The sequence below is a fragment of the Nannobrachium achirus genome (genome assembly GCF_963921795.1).
Source record: "Nannobrachium achirus genome assembly, chromosome: 6".
NCBI classification, from domain to species: Eukaryota; Metazoa; Chordata; class Actinopteri; order Myctophiformes; family Myctophidae; genus Nannobrachium; species Nannobrachium achirus.
This window is the reverse complement of record NC_137815.1, coordinates 52,834,165-52,850,541: the sequence shown is the minus strand read 5'-3', so window position 1 is coordinate 52,850,541 and position 16,377 is coordinate 52,834,165. Positions and strand designations below refer to the sequence as shown.

At 47.0% G+C, this 16,377-nt stretch overlaps 1 protein-coding gene across 1 annotated transcript in view; it reads left to right on the top strand.

Annotated features, from left to right (window-relative positions):
* The first annotated feature begins 487 nt into the window (after positions 1 to 487).
* Positions 488 to 16,377, top strand: part of rnf123 (ring finger protein 123) — a 207,706-nt gene continuing 191,816 nt past the window's right edge. The window contains exons 1-11 of the mRNA XM_080727740.1: positions 488 to 588; positions 2,955 to 3,064; positions 3,255 to 3,339; positions 6,309 to 6,397; positions 8,340 to 8,437; positions 8,564 to 8,618; positions 9,881 to 9,966; positions 10,388 to 10,474; positions 10,694 to 10,761; positions 11,172 to 11,308; positions 11,733 to 11,836. Of these exons, the coding sequence (XP_080583866.1) occupies positions 2,989 to 3,064; positions 3,255 to 3,339; positions 6,309 to 6,397; positions 8,340 to 8,437; positions 8,564 to 8,618; positions 9,881 to 9,966; positions 10,388 to 10,474; positions 10,694 to 10,761; positions 11,172 to 11,308; positions 11,733 to 11,836 (885 nt within the window). The 5' untranslated portion in view covers positions 488 to 588; positions 2,955 to 2,988. The remainder of the gene's footprint in view (positions 589 to 2,954; positions 3,065 to 3,254; positions 3,340 to 6,308; positions 6,398 to 8,339; positions 8,438 to 8,563; positions 8,619 to 9,880; positions 9,967 to 10,387; positions 10,475 to 10,693; positions 10,762 to 11,171; positions 11,309 to 11,732; positions 11,837 to 16,377) is intronic.

The window sequence follows — 16,377 nt, the reverse complement described above, 5'->3', positions numbered from 1 at the left end:
AACACAGTGCAAAAGTAATATAAAGATCTCACTCACTTGACTGAATGAAATTACTTTATTATACAGGAGATAACAAATTGACAATGAACCACTATATAAAGGAAAGAATGAGCCACAGAGGAGACTCAACCTATACCCACGTCTAGTGGCGACCGCTGTCTTAGCCAAAAGGCCGAGAAGCGAAAAACTGAAAACTGGAAATACTCCAGTAAAAGTACCTCAACATTGTGCTTAAGTAGACCTACATGTAAGACTGGTAGGCTAGGTGCATGTAGTACCAGTTACTTTACACCACTGGTCTGGTCTGGTCGTCTGGATGACATGTACAGTAGCCTACAATTTCTGACTCAGCGGTTTTGTTCGCGTTCAGTCCTATGGTTCAGTCAACCCGACGTATTTTGTCCCAACTGACGCTCCGTGACGTGGGAACCGTTTGACCAGAATACTGTTGTTGTAGAAATAGAAATAGGCTCCAGTGGAAAACACAGCGTTGACACCTGTATGTCATACCGCAGTCATTAAGTACTGATATACAAAACACCGCATTTGAGACAAAGAAGAGGAGGCTCATTTACAAAGAAGTATCGGGTAAGTATTTCCACCAGCTTGTTGTGTCCCAGTGAGCAATTCTAGCGAACCAAAATAGCAGCGTTACGCCAAATGTGTGACCTATTGAATTCCGTGATTCCATCGGCCGCCGTGTTGCGATTTATCCGCTCTGGATAGCTAGAGACAGACTTCGATAGTCCACAAAGTTAGGTATAACAGCGTATAGGAGCTTCACTCAGTCAATGCTTCTCTGTGGCTGTCACTGTCATTAGCCAGCTAGCGAGGCAGTTAGCAAGCGATTTTGGTGAAGCTATATTAAATGCAAAAATACTGTACGTGCGTCTGGCTAATGGGCTGAACCCAAGCTTACGGGGTTTAATGGTGGCAGATACACTGTAGTCCGTATATGGTTAGCAGCTGCTACGGTGCATATTAGACTGGAGCTCGCACAGATAGCATAGCTCAGTGTTTCCCAAACTCCACCTCGCAGACACATTTTTATGGGTCTCTTTTGTTTTTTGTTTCCTACATTTAGTTTTTTAATAATTATCATTCAAAATATTTTCAAAAAACATTCCCAAAAAAAGCCAAAGATTGTCATGAATAATAAAAAAAAATTCAATTAATTTTCTAAGTAATTTCATTAATAAATGAATGAAAATTCCATAAATTAGAAAACAAATGTTTAAGAAGAAGTGCAGGGTTGTGAGCTTGTAGATCTGCTGTTTTCACTAGTTTGGGTCCCGGGGTTCGGGTCAGAGCTAAAAAGGTTGGGCATCACTGGCATAGCTACACATAGCAGGGTTGGGAGCTGTTCCCTCCCTTCCTAACCCAACCCCAACCCCTACCTTAACCATAACCCCAACCCCAATCCCAGCCTGATGGGACCCCGCAGCATTATGTAACTTAACTGGTGAGAGATCTTCTGACTGACCTCACCATACCACTGTGACACACAGTGGTATGGTGAGCACACACATGCCTTCCAGAATAGTAGGTAGCTGGCACTGTTGCCATGGGCGACTGAAATCGCTGTAAACTGATACAGTTACAGTACCTTGTGTGAACTTGCAAGCTAGCTGTGATCTGGGCATGACCCTCTATTTCTTTCTCTACAACCGCACCTTTTTCGATAGTGAGCCAGTGTTCCAAAAGAACTGGACAGGAACCAATGTCTCTGCATCAAACATGTAGTAATAGTCAGCCAAGGGAGAATTGTGTCTGAGTTGACAGCATCCTAGTATCATGACTATTCAGTTGTATTAATAGTCTTGACCAAGTACCCACTACTACTAGAGTAAGAATCTGTATGTCAAGTAGTTTACATTAGTTGTTATAATAGTTATTGATTTGATTTTGAATACATAATATAATACAATAAATATAATACAATACTTATGACATCCGTTATGACAGATTAGTTACCGGTACAATGGTTTTTGGTAGTGCATTCGATTCTCTCTCTCTCCCTCTCTCTCTCTCTCTCTCTCTCTCTCTCTCTCTCTCTCTCTCTCTCTCTCTCTCTCTCTCTCTCTCTCTCATCTTGTATTGTAAAGCTAGAAAAAGATGGAAATGACCTGTTGATGTGAGATCTGATCTGGATGTCCGTCTACAACTTTGTTATACACCAACTCCCTTTTGTTTTCCTTTCTTTCTTGTCGTATTTCATCTTTAACGTTCATCTTAAATGGTCACAAGGCTGCTGGTAAAGGTTTAATATCTGTCTTTGGTTCTCCCCAAATTTAGAACAAACATCTATCAGAAGACTATAATTAAGGGGATGAATATTTTAATTACCATCAAACGGAGGTGTCATTCACTGCTGCCATTTTCCCCCTTTCTCCTTTGTACATATTGTTGTTTGTATTTGTTGTTGATGACATGTATTAATGTGTTAATCTGCTATGTATATGTATGCTACGATGAATTGAATACATGTTGGACCAGAAAGGATAATGGGCTAGTCCCAGTTGGGCGGTGTCCCAGTTGGGCGAACAGACTGTAAAGCAAACGATCTTCATCCCATTCATGCGTTTATCGTGCGCTTGCCCAGGCCTTAGGGCCTGGGCATAAATATAACGATTGCATTCACCACGGCTTCGTAACTCGCGCGGCGCTCCGCCGGCCACGCGGCCCTGGCCCTGCCCTGGTCCGCTGGCCTTCGCGCCGCTTGCAATGTCGTGGACAATAATTACAGTCTGTTCGCCCAACTGGGACACCGCCCAACTGGGATTTTCCCGATAATGACATCAAAGAAAAGGACCTGCACACTTTCAGCAACTTGCTTCCTTTGAGGTGTGCATCGGCCTTTAAAAAAATACCCTGTACTCTTTTCATTTGACTAATAAAGTATTCAGTCAATCAAAAAATTGTCAAAGATAATGTGGCTGTTTGTTGTCACTCAGCAGTGCATGGACTAGGTGACTCCAGACAGACAACATGAGCTCAAAGGGGGGCGGCACAGCCCTGACCCGTCGGAACTACAGACTGGCTTCGGATACAGACAAACCCAAAGGTAAGTAATGGTGTGAGGTGACTAGATTTACATAATACAGACAGATAAAAAGAGTGATACAAGGTTTTGGTCGGGTACTGGAAGAGGTAGATATAAAACGACCATTCAATTCTATTAGGGGTTCCTGGTATGGGCAATCTATCTTATAATTGAAGTCATTTTCTGTTCTCTTTTGTCCATTCTCATCCAGGCATAGTGAATGAGAAGTTACTGAGTGACTACCTACACCATGTATTCCCCTCCGTCAAACAGGGACCTGCTCTGGCCTCCCTCAGGTAGAGTACTATATGCCTGATTTCTATTTACCGGTAGTTGCTTGACACACACACGCAAGTATAACTCAGGCATCAGTTTTTAATCATTTGTGAACTATTGCCATGCTGGCTCAGGATCCAATTCAAAGTGGGGGCGCTTGTAGCTCACTTTAAATGCTTGATTTTTTATTCACTCACACTTACCAGGAAAAGACTTTAAGGTCAAAATGTTTTATTACTGCTGTGAATATAAAGTGGAGTATTTAAAAGTTCGAGCCCCTCTCTTGTTTTTCATGATTCTGTTTTTGGATTTTGTCTCAGCACCCTCAGGATCCAATTACAAATTCCACAATCATCTTCTCTCCCGTGTTGCTCTGCTCTGTGTCCCTATCTATTTTCCTATTGTCTTAATACAATGAAGATAGCTGAAGATGGGCCTAGCAGTGTCAACGCTGCTATCAAAGCCATCATCAGACCAAGCAGTGCTGAGTGTGTGGAGTTGTACTAACTTAAAATAGTTTCATATTCCACATAATGGTAGAATATGAATATGGAAGGACAGTCCTTTTTAATGTTGAGTAATAATGCGCAAACCCCCAAAACATTCATCTGGATCGCATTGGGATGGAATGTATACATTTAATTTGCTACTGTAAAATATAATGAAGGTTATAAATGTAGGTATAATGTAAGTATTTGCCCAGACATTTATCATTTGGTTACAGTGTATTATGTCCTCCCAAGTTGCGAAGTCCATTCTTTGTGAACATTCGGCTACTTTTGTTTGTCGTCTGGTTCAATGGTGTATGCATGTGTATGTGCTGAGATACAGCTATCTGCTACTGTAAATAGTTTGGAAAAACCTTGCCTGTGTTGTCAGGAAGGGAGTAATGGATATCCTGATGACCCGAGGCGTGTGGCGTGTTGTTGTCTACTATGGTTATTTACTGTACGTGCAGACCTGCTGGCACCAACTCCATCATCCACACGATTCCACGAACCACCTGCCTGGAGGAGTTATAGGCGTGGATAAAACTCAACTTAAGGTGGTTGCACACTGCTGCGTTTTTCGTTGCGAAATGCGTTTTTCAGGGCAAGGAGAGAGAGAGAGATAGAGAGAGCAAGGGACCGAGTGGTGCGCGAAACGGGCGGCAGTGTGCAAACGTGATTGACATAACGTGAGGTTGATTTTTTTATTTGCGTGCTCCGAAATTCACTCCGATATTCGGCCCGAAAAACGCAGCAGTGTGCAACCAGCTTCACTTCAACTAAACAGTTCCAAAACCAAATCATCCTAATTGGCACCGCCCACCAGATCCAATCATGCCCTGTTACTAGCATCTCCTTCTCCGGTCACGATCTTCTCTCATCTACAATCACCAACTTGGGTGCGAAAATGGACCCTCAACTTAACTTTGAGGCAGGATTACTGCAATCCACTACTCATCGGGATCCCTAGCAGAGGCTTCAGTACATTCAAAACGGCACTGCTGGGATCCTGATGAGAGTGCAAAAATACAACCCCATTACACCCATCCTCCGTTCACCCTACTCCTTCAGTACTGAGTACAAGATCTCCCTTCTGACACATCAGTGCATCCACCCCCCCTTGCCTCCATGACCAAGCTCTGCACCATGGGTGACCAGGCCTTCCTCTCTAGATAGATAGATAGATAGATAGATAGATAGATAGATAGATAGATAGATAGATAGATAGATAGATAGATAGATAGATTGATTGATTGATTGATTAGATACCTTTATTATCCCAAGGGGGTATCAGTTGCCCAGTGGCGGCAAAGCAGTTAAGGTTACAAGTACAGAGAAGTATAATGATTGGTTGGATCAGGATCCAATTACTCTACTACCCCACGTCTTTGGAATGCCTTCCCTGAACACCTGAGAAGAACCTCACAATCCTCTGACGCTTTTAAAAATTGACCTTTTTAACAAAGCGTCTTCTGAGTTATTCTTGGGCTTTCTTTTTCCTGATTTTTACCTAGTTTGTACATTTATCCCTAGTAGGGTGCCATGTAGTTGTTTGGTTGCATTTGCTGTTTTTATGCCAATGATTCTAAACCCTGTAGCATTATGAGGTTTGTGAAATGTAAAGTAAATGTATTATTAATTATTATTATTATTATGGTATTATTACGGTATTATTATTATTACGTCTGACTCTAAAACCCAACGGCAGGCATGTATCCCGGTGAACAGTTGAGGCATGAGACTGGCTAGGGTTGTTGGATTATGGACTTATGGTGCTTTTGAGTTGATATGTGCTTTTGAGGTCTTCTTGAGCAACATATTTATGGTTGTGTGTGTGTCTGATGTCTATGTTTAGAGCTGCTGGAGGTAACCCGAAACTAGTGGGCTTAAGCCCAGTGGTCGCTGGCTTTAGGACATTGTAACACTAGTCCAGGTCAAGGTATCTCACCCACTTTGGAGGTCAAGCTGAGTCTCTCTTACCATCATAGCTAACATGTAAAAAGTCATCATTGCCAAACGGATTAGGCCAGTTCAATGGGTAACCCGATTCTTTCTTCATTTAAGAATATCTCAATTTTCTTTTTCTTTCTTTTTTTACTTTTCAATTGAAGAGGGTAAACATCGGACAAAACCAGTACTTCGTTCAAATTAAAGTAGTGTCCGTAGGAGTGAATAAGTAAATTCAAGATGGGACCACACAGCTTATTCCATTTGATTGGTAAAGGTGCCTATCCCACAGTAGTTCAGTGTGTATCCCAGATGTGTGATAAGACACATTTGTAAACAGATTCCTGAAACATTGCAACATTGGTATCACAGTTTAAAATGGTCTAAACATTTTTCTATTACTGCTTGATGTGTTCTCCCAGCTTCATAAATCCTTAAAAATTCACTGCCAAATCAACTGAAACTAGCTCTGGTCACTCCAGCCGGCTGCATGCATTAAAGAACATTATTTGTCGTTCCTCTTACTCACTTATATTAATCGCCCTCTTCTTAAGGAAACCTCTGGGGTTCCAGGATCTTGGGGCTCATATTGAACGACTTTTGTCTGAGGGAGAACCCAGTCAACCCACCGAGGACAGCAGAGGTATGCACGCACGCACGCACGCACGCACGCACGCACGCACGCACGCACGCACGCACGCACGCACGCACGCACGCACACACACACGCACACACACACACACACTGTAGATGTGACACCTTCCACATACACAACCTATAGTGCATATAGGTTGATGCTTAGATGACAGCTTAGATATTATGGCCTCACAGTTTGCGTTTCTCACATTTTCTTCGCACGCACGCACGCACGCACGCACGCACGCACGCACACACGCACGCACGCACGCACGCACGCACGCACGCACGCACACACACACACACACACACACACACACACACACACACAAACAGTTACAAAGCCAGGGGCAATTTTTACATGCTGATGGGTAACTGTTCATAATTGTAGCTATTTGAGCAATTAATTCTTTCTCCTTACTGTCCTTCAGGGTTCCCTTGAGAGACTAACTGGGTGTCATGTTGTAATTAACCACAGAATCAGACAAGATTTTACGTTATTCATTAAATCATCATTTCGGAAGCACACAGACATCTTTCACTGTCTCACCGGAAGCAATCTGCACCAGAAGCAATTACATTTTGAGATCACTTTGGTGGTGGTGCTAGAGAACACTAATTATCACTAAGAGTCATCCTGTGGCAATCATGACGGGACATACACACAAAGTCAAACGTAGGAGCGGTTAGCATCGCTCAAAAATATTCATTCCATGCCATACTGGCAGCGTGCACGAGAGAATTGCTGCTGATTGGCCCCATCGTATGAAAGATTAGCCGCAGACAGACACGCAGACCCTCTTTTAGATGGCTCGGAGCCATGCCGTAAAAAGAAGAACGATTTCTCTTTATGAGCTCCCCCAGGCCCCACTAGGCTCTCAGCCCAGGCAGCTGTCCTGGTTGTTCCCCAACGGAACCTACTTCTGTCTGTTACAGAGGAGCTACTGGTCCTGCTGCAAGTTAATATATTCATAAATATTTGACTGAATGTGGATAAAAAAATTAAATAAACAAACTACCTTTCCCATGAGACAGAATCCAACATTAATACAGTACCTTTTCATTTGAGTTATTAGTCATTGAAGCCATTTTAATAGGAAAAAAAAAACATTGCTCTCTGTTTATTCCCAGCTGCATTTTGGTCTTTACAGTGGATGTGTCTGTGGAGGTGTTGGTGTTCATAGTTGTTGACATATCTAATACAATTCATAACAGAACTGCTGTCATCTTGGCTGAGCTTCCTTTTCTTAACGATAAACAGTGCCACTCAAAAGGCCGCCCCATCTCTCTCCTGGTCATTTTCAGGCCTTAAAATGGTGTTACTGTGACAAGCAGAGGGTTCTGCTTGTCATGGTTGCTTAACTTGCTTCCACGGTTCCACCAAATGCATACATAAAGTTGTTTGAGTTGTGGTGAGGCTGGAGGCAGGAGCGTCACAAGGGGGGAAAGTGGGACTGAGTTACTAGGGCCCAAGGTGGAGGGGCCTTAATTATTTTATACCGTACTTTAGCTATTGAAAAATAGCAGATATACAAGCTCACAGCGCGAAAGTCGTGAAAATGTCTGCAAATCTTTGAATATAGCCTACGGTATGTGTTTTTTTTTAAGGAGGGGTCCCTGGAACTAAATATTTTGAGATGGGGGTCCGTGTCCATTCCAAATACATAGCATTTTGGTGTCCTTCACATGAAAAGGTTTGAGCACCACTGACATAGAAACATAGATTTTTCAAAAATAGCAGATCTACAAGCTCACAGCGCGTATATCTGCTATTTTTCAATAGTTAAATGCGTAATAATGCGTTCCCAGTCTAAATGTGTTAAACCCCCTCCCCCTATGAAGAACATTCATGGGGGCCCGCAGTGAATCCTTGTACCCAGGGCCCAGAATTTGGTGCGACACCCCTGGCTGGAGGCTTGATGATGTTTAAGGTCTCTCTGTGTCTACAGATCAGCCTATAGAAGGTCGTCTGGGGCCTCAGACAGTTGTGCTGGATCACACCAGCGGCTTTGAAGGACTACTGTTTGTCGATGATGACCTACTAGGGGTGAGATTTGTTATTCATTCCATTATTGTTTTTTCCCCGCATTTGTTGTGTGTGCATGATGTCAGCCCTTCCACAATTACAATATGAGTGATCTATGTGATATGAGCTTTTCTCTCTCTCTTGTAGGTGATTGGTCATAGCAACTTCAGCTCCATCAGAGCTACTACATGTGTATACAAAGGTAAGTACTCGGTTAGTTTAATCCTCCTTTTGAGCGGTGCAAACCGCTCCTATATTTCTCTTTGTGTTGGCCAAAAGATTAGTACGGACCAATCAAAAGTCGTTCTGTCCATGACGTCACGTGTTAGCCAAAACACGTCACGTGTTTGCACCGCTCACTTCGCACCGGTGCGAGGTGAGCCATCCCAGATTATAACACCAAAAATGCACTACGATGGGTCTGCCGTCTCCCACGGCACCGACATGGCATGGAACCATGGACAAAATCCCATCCAACAACAACAACAAAACATTATAAGCTTTGGGTCCGTGAGGCCAAATCTCATCAAATGCCGGTCTGCCGCTCAAAGGCCATACAAACAATGGGCCTCGATATGAAAAAGGTTGAAAACCACTGGTCTAGCCGGTATCCTCCGTCACTCCAACACACAAAACCCTCGACCACTCACCCCCTATACATGGCACCATTGCCCGCCATGCTTCCACAAACTCAGGTGGCTTTAAAAAAAGGTTATGTGCTTGTGCTACAGTATGTTGCTTTTTGTGTCGTTGCTAGTTAACTCTTTTGCCGCCAATTAGGTTGTTTACAGTCTGCTCATGGCCATCAGAGTAGCTTAACTTTGCGAATTTATGGAAAAATAGCCATCCATTATTTCCTATCGCGGTCTTGTGTAAAACAAAGCTGCATCACTCAAGGAGCAGTGAAAAAATCCACAACAGAATGCGGGCCGCCATTATGGAGTGAGAGGCTCCTCCTCCCCCTCTGTTTGCATCAGTTTTCAGATACAGTATAGAGAAAGTAGATCCAGGCTGAGAAAACCACCAAAGAAGTGATCCCGCCACCATTATTGTATATGTGCGCTCCAGATTTGAGACTAACGTTACGGGAGCTGCTGCTACTGTACACGCCCGTGCCACCCCTCATCTGCTTACAGTGCTCAGACAGGTAAAAGAACGAACACTCGTTATGGCGCGGCGGACACGTGAAACAAAGAACGAGCACTCGTTTAGCAGTAAAAGAGTTAACTGTCTCTGGGATCATATTTTAGAGACAGGAGGTACAACACATCAACCTACACACCAGTATGCCAACAGTGCTAACTCAAGTGTCTCCTGCACCCCCAAACAAAACATGTTAACAAAATTATACCATCCAATACACTATTTTTAGCACAATGAATTGCTTCCTTAATCTGTCAGTCTCTTTATGAAATGCGCTGTTAGCATGTCATGCCTAATATCTGTGCTGTGGTTGGTCTCCAGGGAAATGGGCCTACGAGGTACTGATCTCATCCCAGGGCCTGATGCAGATAGGATGGTGTACACTCAACTGTCGCTTCAACCAGGAGGTGCGCGCACGCACACACACACACACACACACACACACACACACACACACACACACACACACACACACACACACACACACACACACACTGTTCTTTATTCTGTATTCTTATTTAAGTCAGAATTGAATTGATTAATTGAAAAATAATAAAGTACCCGCTCAAGAACAACTTTTTCCATTAGCTTACTTAATACTGGAAGAATACTAATCTGGGTCTGCTTTTGGAAGAGGTACAACCTTACTGTAGCAGTTTTCCAAACCAAAATGAAAGCAATCTCACTCACTCACTCACTCACTCACTCACTCACTCACTCACTCAATCACTCACTCACTCACTCAATCACTCACTCACTGTGTCACACAAAAGCCTCCAGTCTTTCACATTACAATTTTAAAACCTGTGTTGTGTTCTTTCATCATAGGAAGGTGTAGGGGACACTCCAGACTCGTACGCATACGATGGCAACAGAGTGCGCAAGTGGAATGTAACCACCACTAACTATGGCAAGGTGAAGAATTAATTGATAGAATACAAGTAGTAGATCTCTATAATAAAGTCCTTCATTATCTACATTATTACAATAAAGATGGTGAAGGTATTCTTGTTTATTATTTACCTTTTCAATATTCTTTAAGAATTAAATACATTGATGTCGCCACTTGCCAAACATGTTTTGGACGCTATCCAAAATGGAAACGTGTGTGCTTTATAAAACGTCTTCTTTTAGTCATGGGCTGCAGGAGACATTGTGAGCTGTCTGATAGACCTGGATGAGGCAACCATTACCTTCTGCTTGTAAGCCAGTCTCTTCATTTTATTACATTGCCTTAAAGGAACACTTCACCCATTTTCACCCTCATCTTCATATAATTGGTCCTCACTAATGTTCATTATTAGATGGTAAAGTCATTCCTGTCTGCTCACTCTGCGTTTCAGAGCAGGGCATTAGTGAGGATCCAATTATGGAGATGATTTAGAAAATGAATTGTAAACACATTACAATGCGTCTCTGTGTGTGATATTTCTTCTGTATTGGTAATACATTTATAATAAAATAAAATAATATATTTCTTTTATGCTGTTTAGAACACTTTGTTGCATATTTTGATCTCTTTCTGTTTTTAGTTTTCTATATACTGTAGTAGTCAATTTGTGCTTAAAGTCAGTACCATAACATTGTCTGGATGCGTTTTGTGTTTCCCCAGGAATGGCCAGTCTCTGGGCACAGCCTTCACGAACATTAAGATGGGTCCAGGTATCGCCTACTTCCCTGCCATCAGCCTCTCCTTCAAAGAGTCTGTAGCTTTCAACTTTGGCAGCAGACCTCTCAGATATCCTTTCAACTCAGCAAAAAAATCACACAATGTATTTGTATTGTATGAGTAGAAGAATGGTTCAGTTTTTATAAAGTCTCTGTTATGTGTGTCTGCAGCTAATCTCACAAACCACTATCGGTGCCAAATGGCTTATGAACGCTGCCAGTAGGTGAAGGAGATAAATCTGTGAACATTTTTCAAATTTGTGATATTTTTTTACGTGTGAATATTTTTAAGCTGTGCCTGCAACGCTTTGTGTGTTGTGTCTGCTTGTGTGTGTGTGTGGACACGTGGGCACGCACGCGCGCACACACACACACACACACACACACACACACACACACACCCACACACCTATGGGAATAGATTATGGGATGTGTTTTTACATTATTACATTAAATTTTGTCCAGTGTTTGTCCTTAACCTACGTGTGATTCACGTATCCTGTAGAAGGCTACCTTCCCCTTCAGAACCCACCCACCACAGACCTGGTGAACGCACACAAGCTACTGAGTTACATCAAGAATGTTATCTCCACCACCATAGACACACAGGTAGACCAGGCTACTTCGTTTTTAACCACTTGAACCAACATCTCTATTCTTGAATCCACTGTTTGTTTACGAATCTCCAGTCAGCACTCCACTCCTATGGGTGTCGCTAGCGGCAACCAAGAATAACAGAATCACTCACATAAACTCCCGTAGGACAATTCCCTTTGGCCGAAGGGTATGTCCGTCAAATGACGTACCCGCCTGGAGGCGGACCCCTATAAATTCCCCATCCGCCGGATGTTCCCCCTCTTTTTCGCTTCTGCTTCAACTGGATTGCTTGTTTCACTCACTCGCTCCAACGAAGTCTTCAGCATTAAGAAGTTCCTAAAGTTTTTATCTACGTTCCTCAAAGAGAAAGAATTTCGTCTCGTCTGAACTGACTTTGGCAAGTAAGGTCGAGCCACCCGGTTTCGAGACTCATTCCATTCTTCTCTTCGTTCTACTGTTATTGTTCTCTGTTAGCTCGCTAGCCTCGTTAGCTTGTTTACGCTCGCAGCCTTGTTAGCGTTGCTTGTTAGCTTGTTAGCTTGTGTTAGCAGTGATGGCTACGGCTAGCTCCACGCCCGCCGGCCGTGCATGCGCCACTCCGAGTTGCCCCTTTCTCCTGGAGTCGGTGGACTTGCACCAACTTTGTGTACGCTGCAGGCACTGGGCCCACGCCGCCGACAGCCTGTTGCCCGAACCGAACTGCAGCGAATGCCTCCGCACTCCGGTGCTGATTAGGCAACGACACGCCGCGCAAGCGGCTAGTCTCTTCAACATCATGGCGGCGTTCCAGCCAGGCCCCTCTCCAGGGACCGTGGAACCACCTGCCTCTCCCCCCGGTACCTCTTCAGGACGACGGGGGATGCAGGCCTCTTCCTCCACCCCTCCCACCCGGTGCCGCCGTTCTCCCTCCCCCGCTCTCTCCTATACCAGCGGGGGCAGCGGGGACTCAGGCCCGGACTTCACCCAGAGCCTCTTCAGACGCTGGTCGGATGAAGAATTCGACGACGACGAGGAAGCTGGGGTGGAGGTCGTCGAGGGTGAGGAGGACAACGCTCCTCAAGTGGAACAGATGGACACACAGTCGGTGGAACCGGAGATCATCATCTCTATCCCCGAGACTGATTCCCCTCTGTCCGTCTTCCCTTCGGTTGCCGCCACGGCTGGAGCTGCCGCCCCCGGTCCAACAGCCGCACCCCCATCGGCGGGGGCTCCAGAGCAGGCTATGCAGGAAGGCTCCGCTTCCTCCCCTATTGCCTCTGGTCAGCTGCCGGCCTCCCAGGTGTCCACGGAGGGACAGGCTCCCCCTCCCTCTCCCTCAGAGGGAGCTTTTGGGTCTGATGCGGTCCTCTCTGCCTCTCAGACCCCCTCTCTGAGCTCCTTGGGTCCCGCTCCTGCCTCCTCAGGCGCCATTCCAAGACCCAACAACGCGAGCTCCTCCTCCCAGGGCCCCCCTCCTCTTCCGGAGGCCTGGAGTGTACTAGAGAGAGCCACCAGTTACCTGGATCTGCCTGTTGCCTTCGCTCCACAGGCAGAGAAGGCTAAGGTGCACCGCCTAGGGAAGGCTCGCCAAGCCCCCCCCCCGCAGGTGATGTGCATGCTTCCTCAGATCCCCGGTTACCAAGAGGCGCTGCACGAAACCTGGGAGAAGCACTGGGACCCAGACAAACTCCCTTATTCTTCGGAGTTCGTGGGAGGTCCAGAGATCGGAGTCCCTTCCTGCCCCAAGATCAGCCCGACTCTGGCCGCTACTCTTCAGGCCAAGTTCTACAAAAAGAACCCCAAGGCTTCTAAGGGGCCCTTCACCCTGAGACCCGCCCCCAAACTGGTCGACAGCTTCGAAGACCAGATGTCCAAGGGCGCACGTGACACCTACAGGGCCATCGGCCACTCTGCTAGGGACCTGAACGTCACTGGTCTCCTGGGAGCCTACATTCAGAAACAGATCCAGAATGCATCCGGCTCCCTGCCTCCTGCTGTTGCCACAGAACTCCTGGCCTCGGTGGACCACCTAATAGATGCCAACTTCCATGCCATCTCCTGGGCAGGTCGTGCTATGGACCTCATCATGCAACAGCAGGCTCTCCGCTGGCTCTACCCAGTCGCCGCGGCTAAAGACTTTGAGGAGAGTGAGGAGCTCCTCAAGCTCCCCAGCTCCCCCAAAGAGATCCTGGCGGACGGTTACCAGGTTTTCCAGAGACAGGCCGCAGCCCGCAAGGAAACCCTGGAGATTGTACAGGACATGATGCCCCCCCCTCCCAGCCGGGGCCCCCTGTTCCCGCCGCAGTCCTCTAGAGGCTCCTATTCCCAGGCAGCCTCCAAGCCAAGAGCCTCCCGCTCCCAGAACAAGAGTAGGGGCTCCAAGACCTCGGCCTCCTCTAGCTCCAGGTCTTCCTCCAAGACGGCCCGCCGCCATCCAAGCCAGGAGCCGCCCACACAGAGGCCCAGGGAGGAAAACCCCCAGCGTCAGCCTTTCCGCTCCGCGAGGGGCCGCGGAAGGTCTCGGCGCAAGTGACACTCTGGGGAGGGGAAAGCAGGGGTCATTAACAAGTTCGTTTTATTCAAAACCTGTAACTCGGCCTCCTGCTGGTTCTGTCAAAATATTGTCTCCACAAAAACTGACAGTAAAAATGTGTGTGCCAGAAAATTGTGTGGTTCTTCCTCTCGCACGATCGACACAGGTAGCTCTAGATTGTCAGCCCCTTCGGGCTCTTCCTCACAATCTGCTAACTTCACAGACACACAGTCCACACACAGCTGCTCTAAAAGGTACAGGGTCACAGCCTATTCAGATGCTTTTTCCCAGTGTAAATCCTCCTTCTCACGGTTCTCCACTAGAGAGCAGCATAGCTTCCCCTCCACACTCTCTAACTGTTCCAGGGTCACTCCTTTCTCCAGAGCAAGACTCTCTGCTAAAGGTATCTATGAGCCCCCTCGGGACGTTTTCAGTCAGGCCAAACGAGCTAAAGTTAAAACGTCCGGGTTTTGGAGACGTTTCCTTTAGGCCCTCCTCGGGCAAAGGTCAGAAAAGTTCCTTTACCCTCTGTTCCAGCACCGCTAGCTTCGAACCACGTGACCGTTCCTCTTCAGGTGCACTCGGTCCGTCGTTCCGGCCGTCCCGCCCGGGCGGCCCCTCGGCAGCGGGAGCGCTTGTTTTCCTCTCCGGCTCCGCCGATCCCCGAGGCGCGCTCGTTTTCTCCCCCGGCCCCGCTGGTTCCCGGGGTACGTTCGCTTCCTCCCCCGCCTCCGCTGGGGTCAGAGGAACGCTCGTTTTCCCCTCCGGCTCCGCCGAGGAGAACGTCTCACGCCCTCCCGACGTCATCACGTCAGGACGTGTCGACGGAAGCAAGGCCCCTCAAGAGGCGCTCGGTAAACGACACCGGGCGTCCCGCGAGGGCGGTGCCGACCGTTCTTCCTCTCTACACTCCCCTGGCAGACTGCTTTTCGCAATGGAAGCGGTGCAATCCGAACCCTTGGATCTCTCGCACCATAAGAAGGGGCTACAGGATTCAATTCTACAAATCCCCCCCTCTAACTTCCAAAGTACTCTTCACCAGGGAGAAGGGCCGCAAGGCGGCCGCGTTACGAAAGGAAATACAAGCCCTTCTTCTCAAAGGCGCAGTAAGGGAGGTCTCTCGAAACGAGACTCGGCTGGGGTTTTACTCCACCTACTTCCTCGTGCCCAAGAAGACGGGAGGGCTACGGCCCATTCTAAACCTAAGTGTTTTGAATCAGTATCTGAAAACCTTCAAATTCAAGATGCTGACTTCTGCCAGCCTGCTGCGTTCGGTGAGGGTGAACGACTGGTTCACCTCTCTGGATCTAAGAGACGCGTACACACACGTCTCCATCTATCCTCCTCACCGAAAATTCCTCAGGTTCGCCTTCCAGGGGAAAGTGTACGAGTACACAGTTCTCCCCTTCGGCTTGTCGCTGAGCCCCCGTGTCTTCGTTCTAGTGACCAAGACGGCGCTCGAACCTCTACGGCGCCAGGGCATCAGGATTGCAAACTACCTGGACGACTGGTTGATTTGCGCGAGCTCCGAGCAGGAGGTGGCGCGTCACACCAGGTTGGTTTTGGACCACCTACAGTCTCTGGGGTTTTGCATCAATCTAGAGAAAAGTGCTCTCACACCTTCACAGAGAACCACCTTTCTGGGGACCATTCTGGACTCGCAGTCAATGATCGCCCGTCCCTCGCAGGAGAGGATAGAGAAGTTTCTCTCCTGTGCAGCCCTCTTCCAAACGGGGAACACAGTCCGTTACGAGAGGGTCATGCGCCTCACGGGTTTCATGGCCTCAGTCCTGCACCTTGTGCAACTAGGACGTTTCCACATGAGACCGTTTCAAAGGTGGATGTTATCCCTTCGGATCCTGTCCACTGAGGGTCGCGCTCTGGTGCAGGTCCCTCACAGGACTGTGGAGGCGCTGCTACCCTGGCGGCGAGCCGACTTCCTGTCGGCCGGAGTCAGAATGGGAGAGGTGATTCACCGCAAGGTGATCACCTCGGACGCCAGCCTTTCAGGCTGGGGCGCGACCTTAGAAGGTCGCACAGC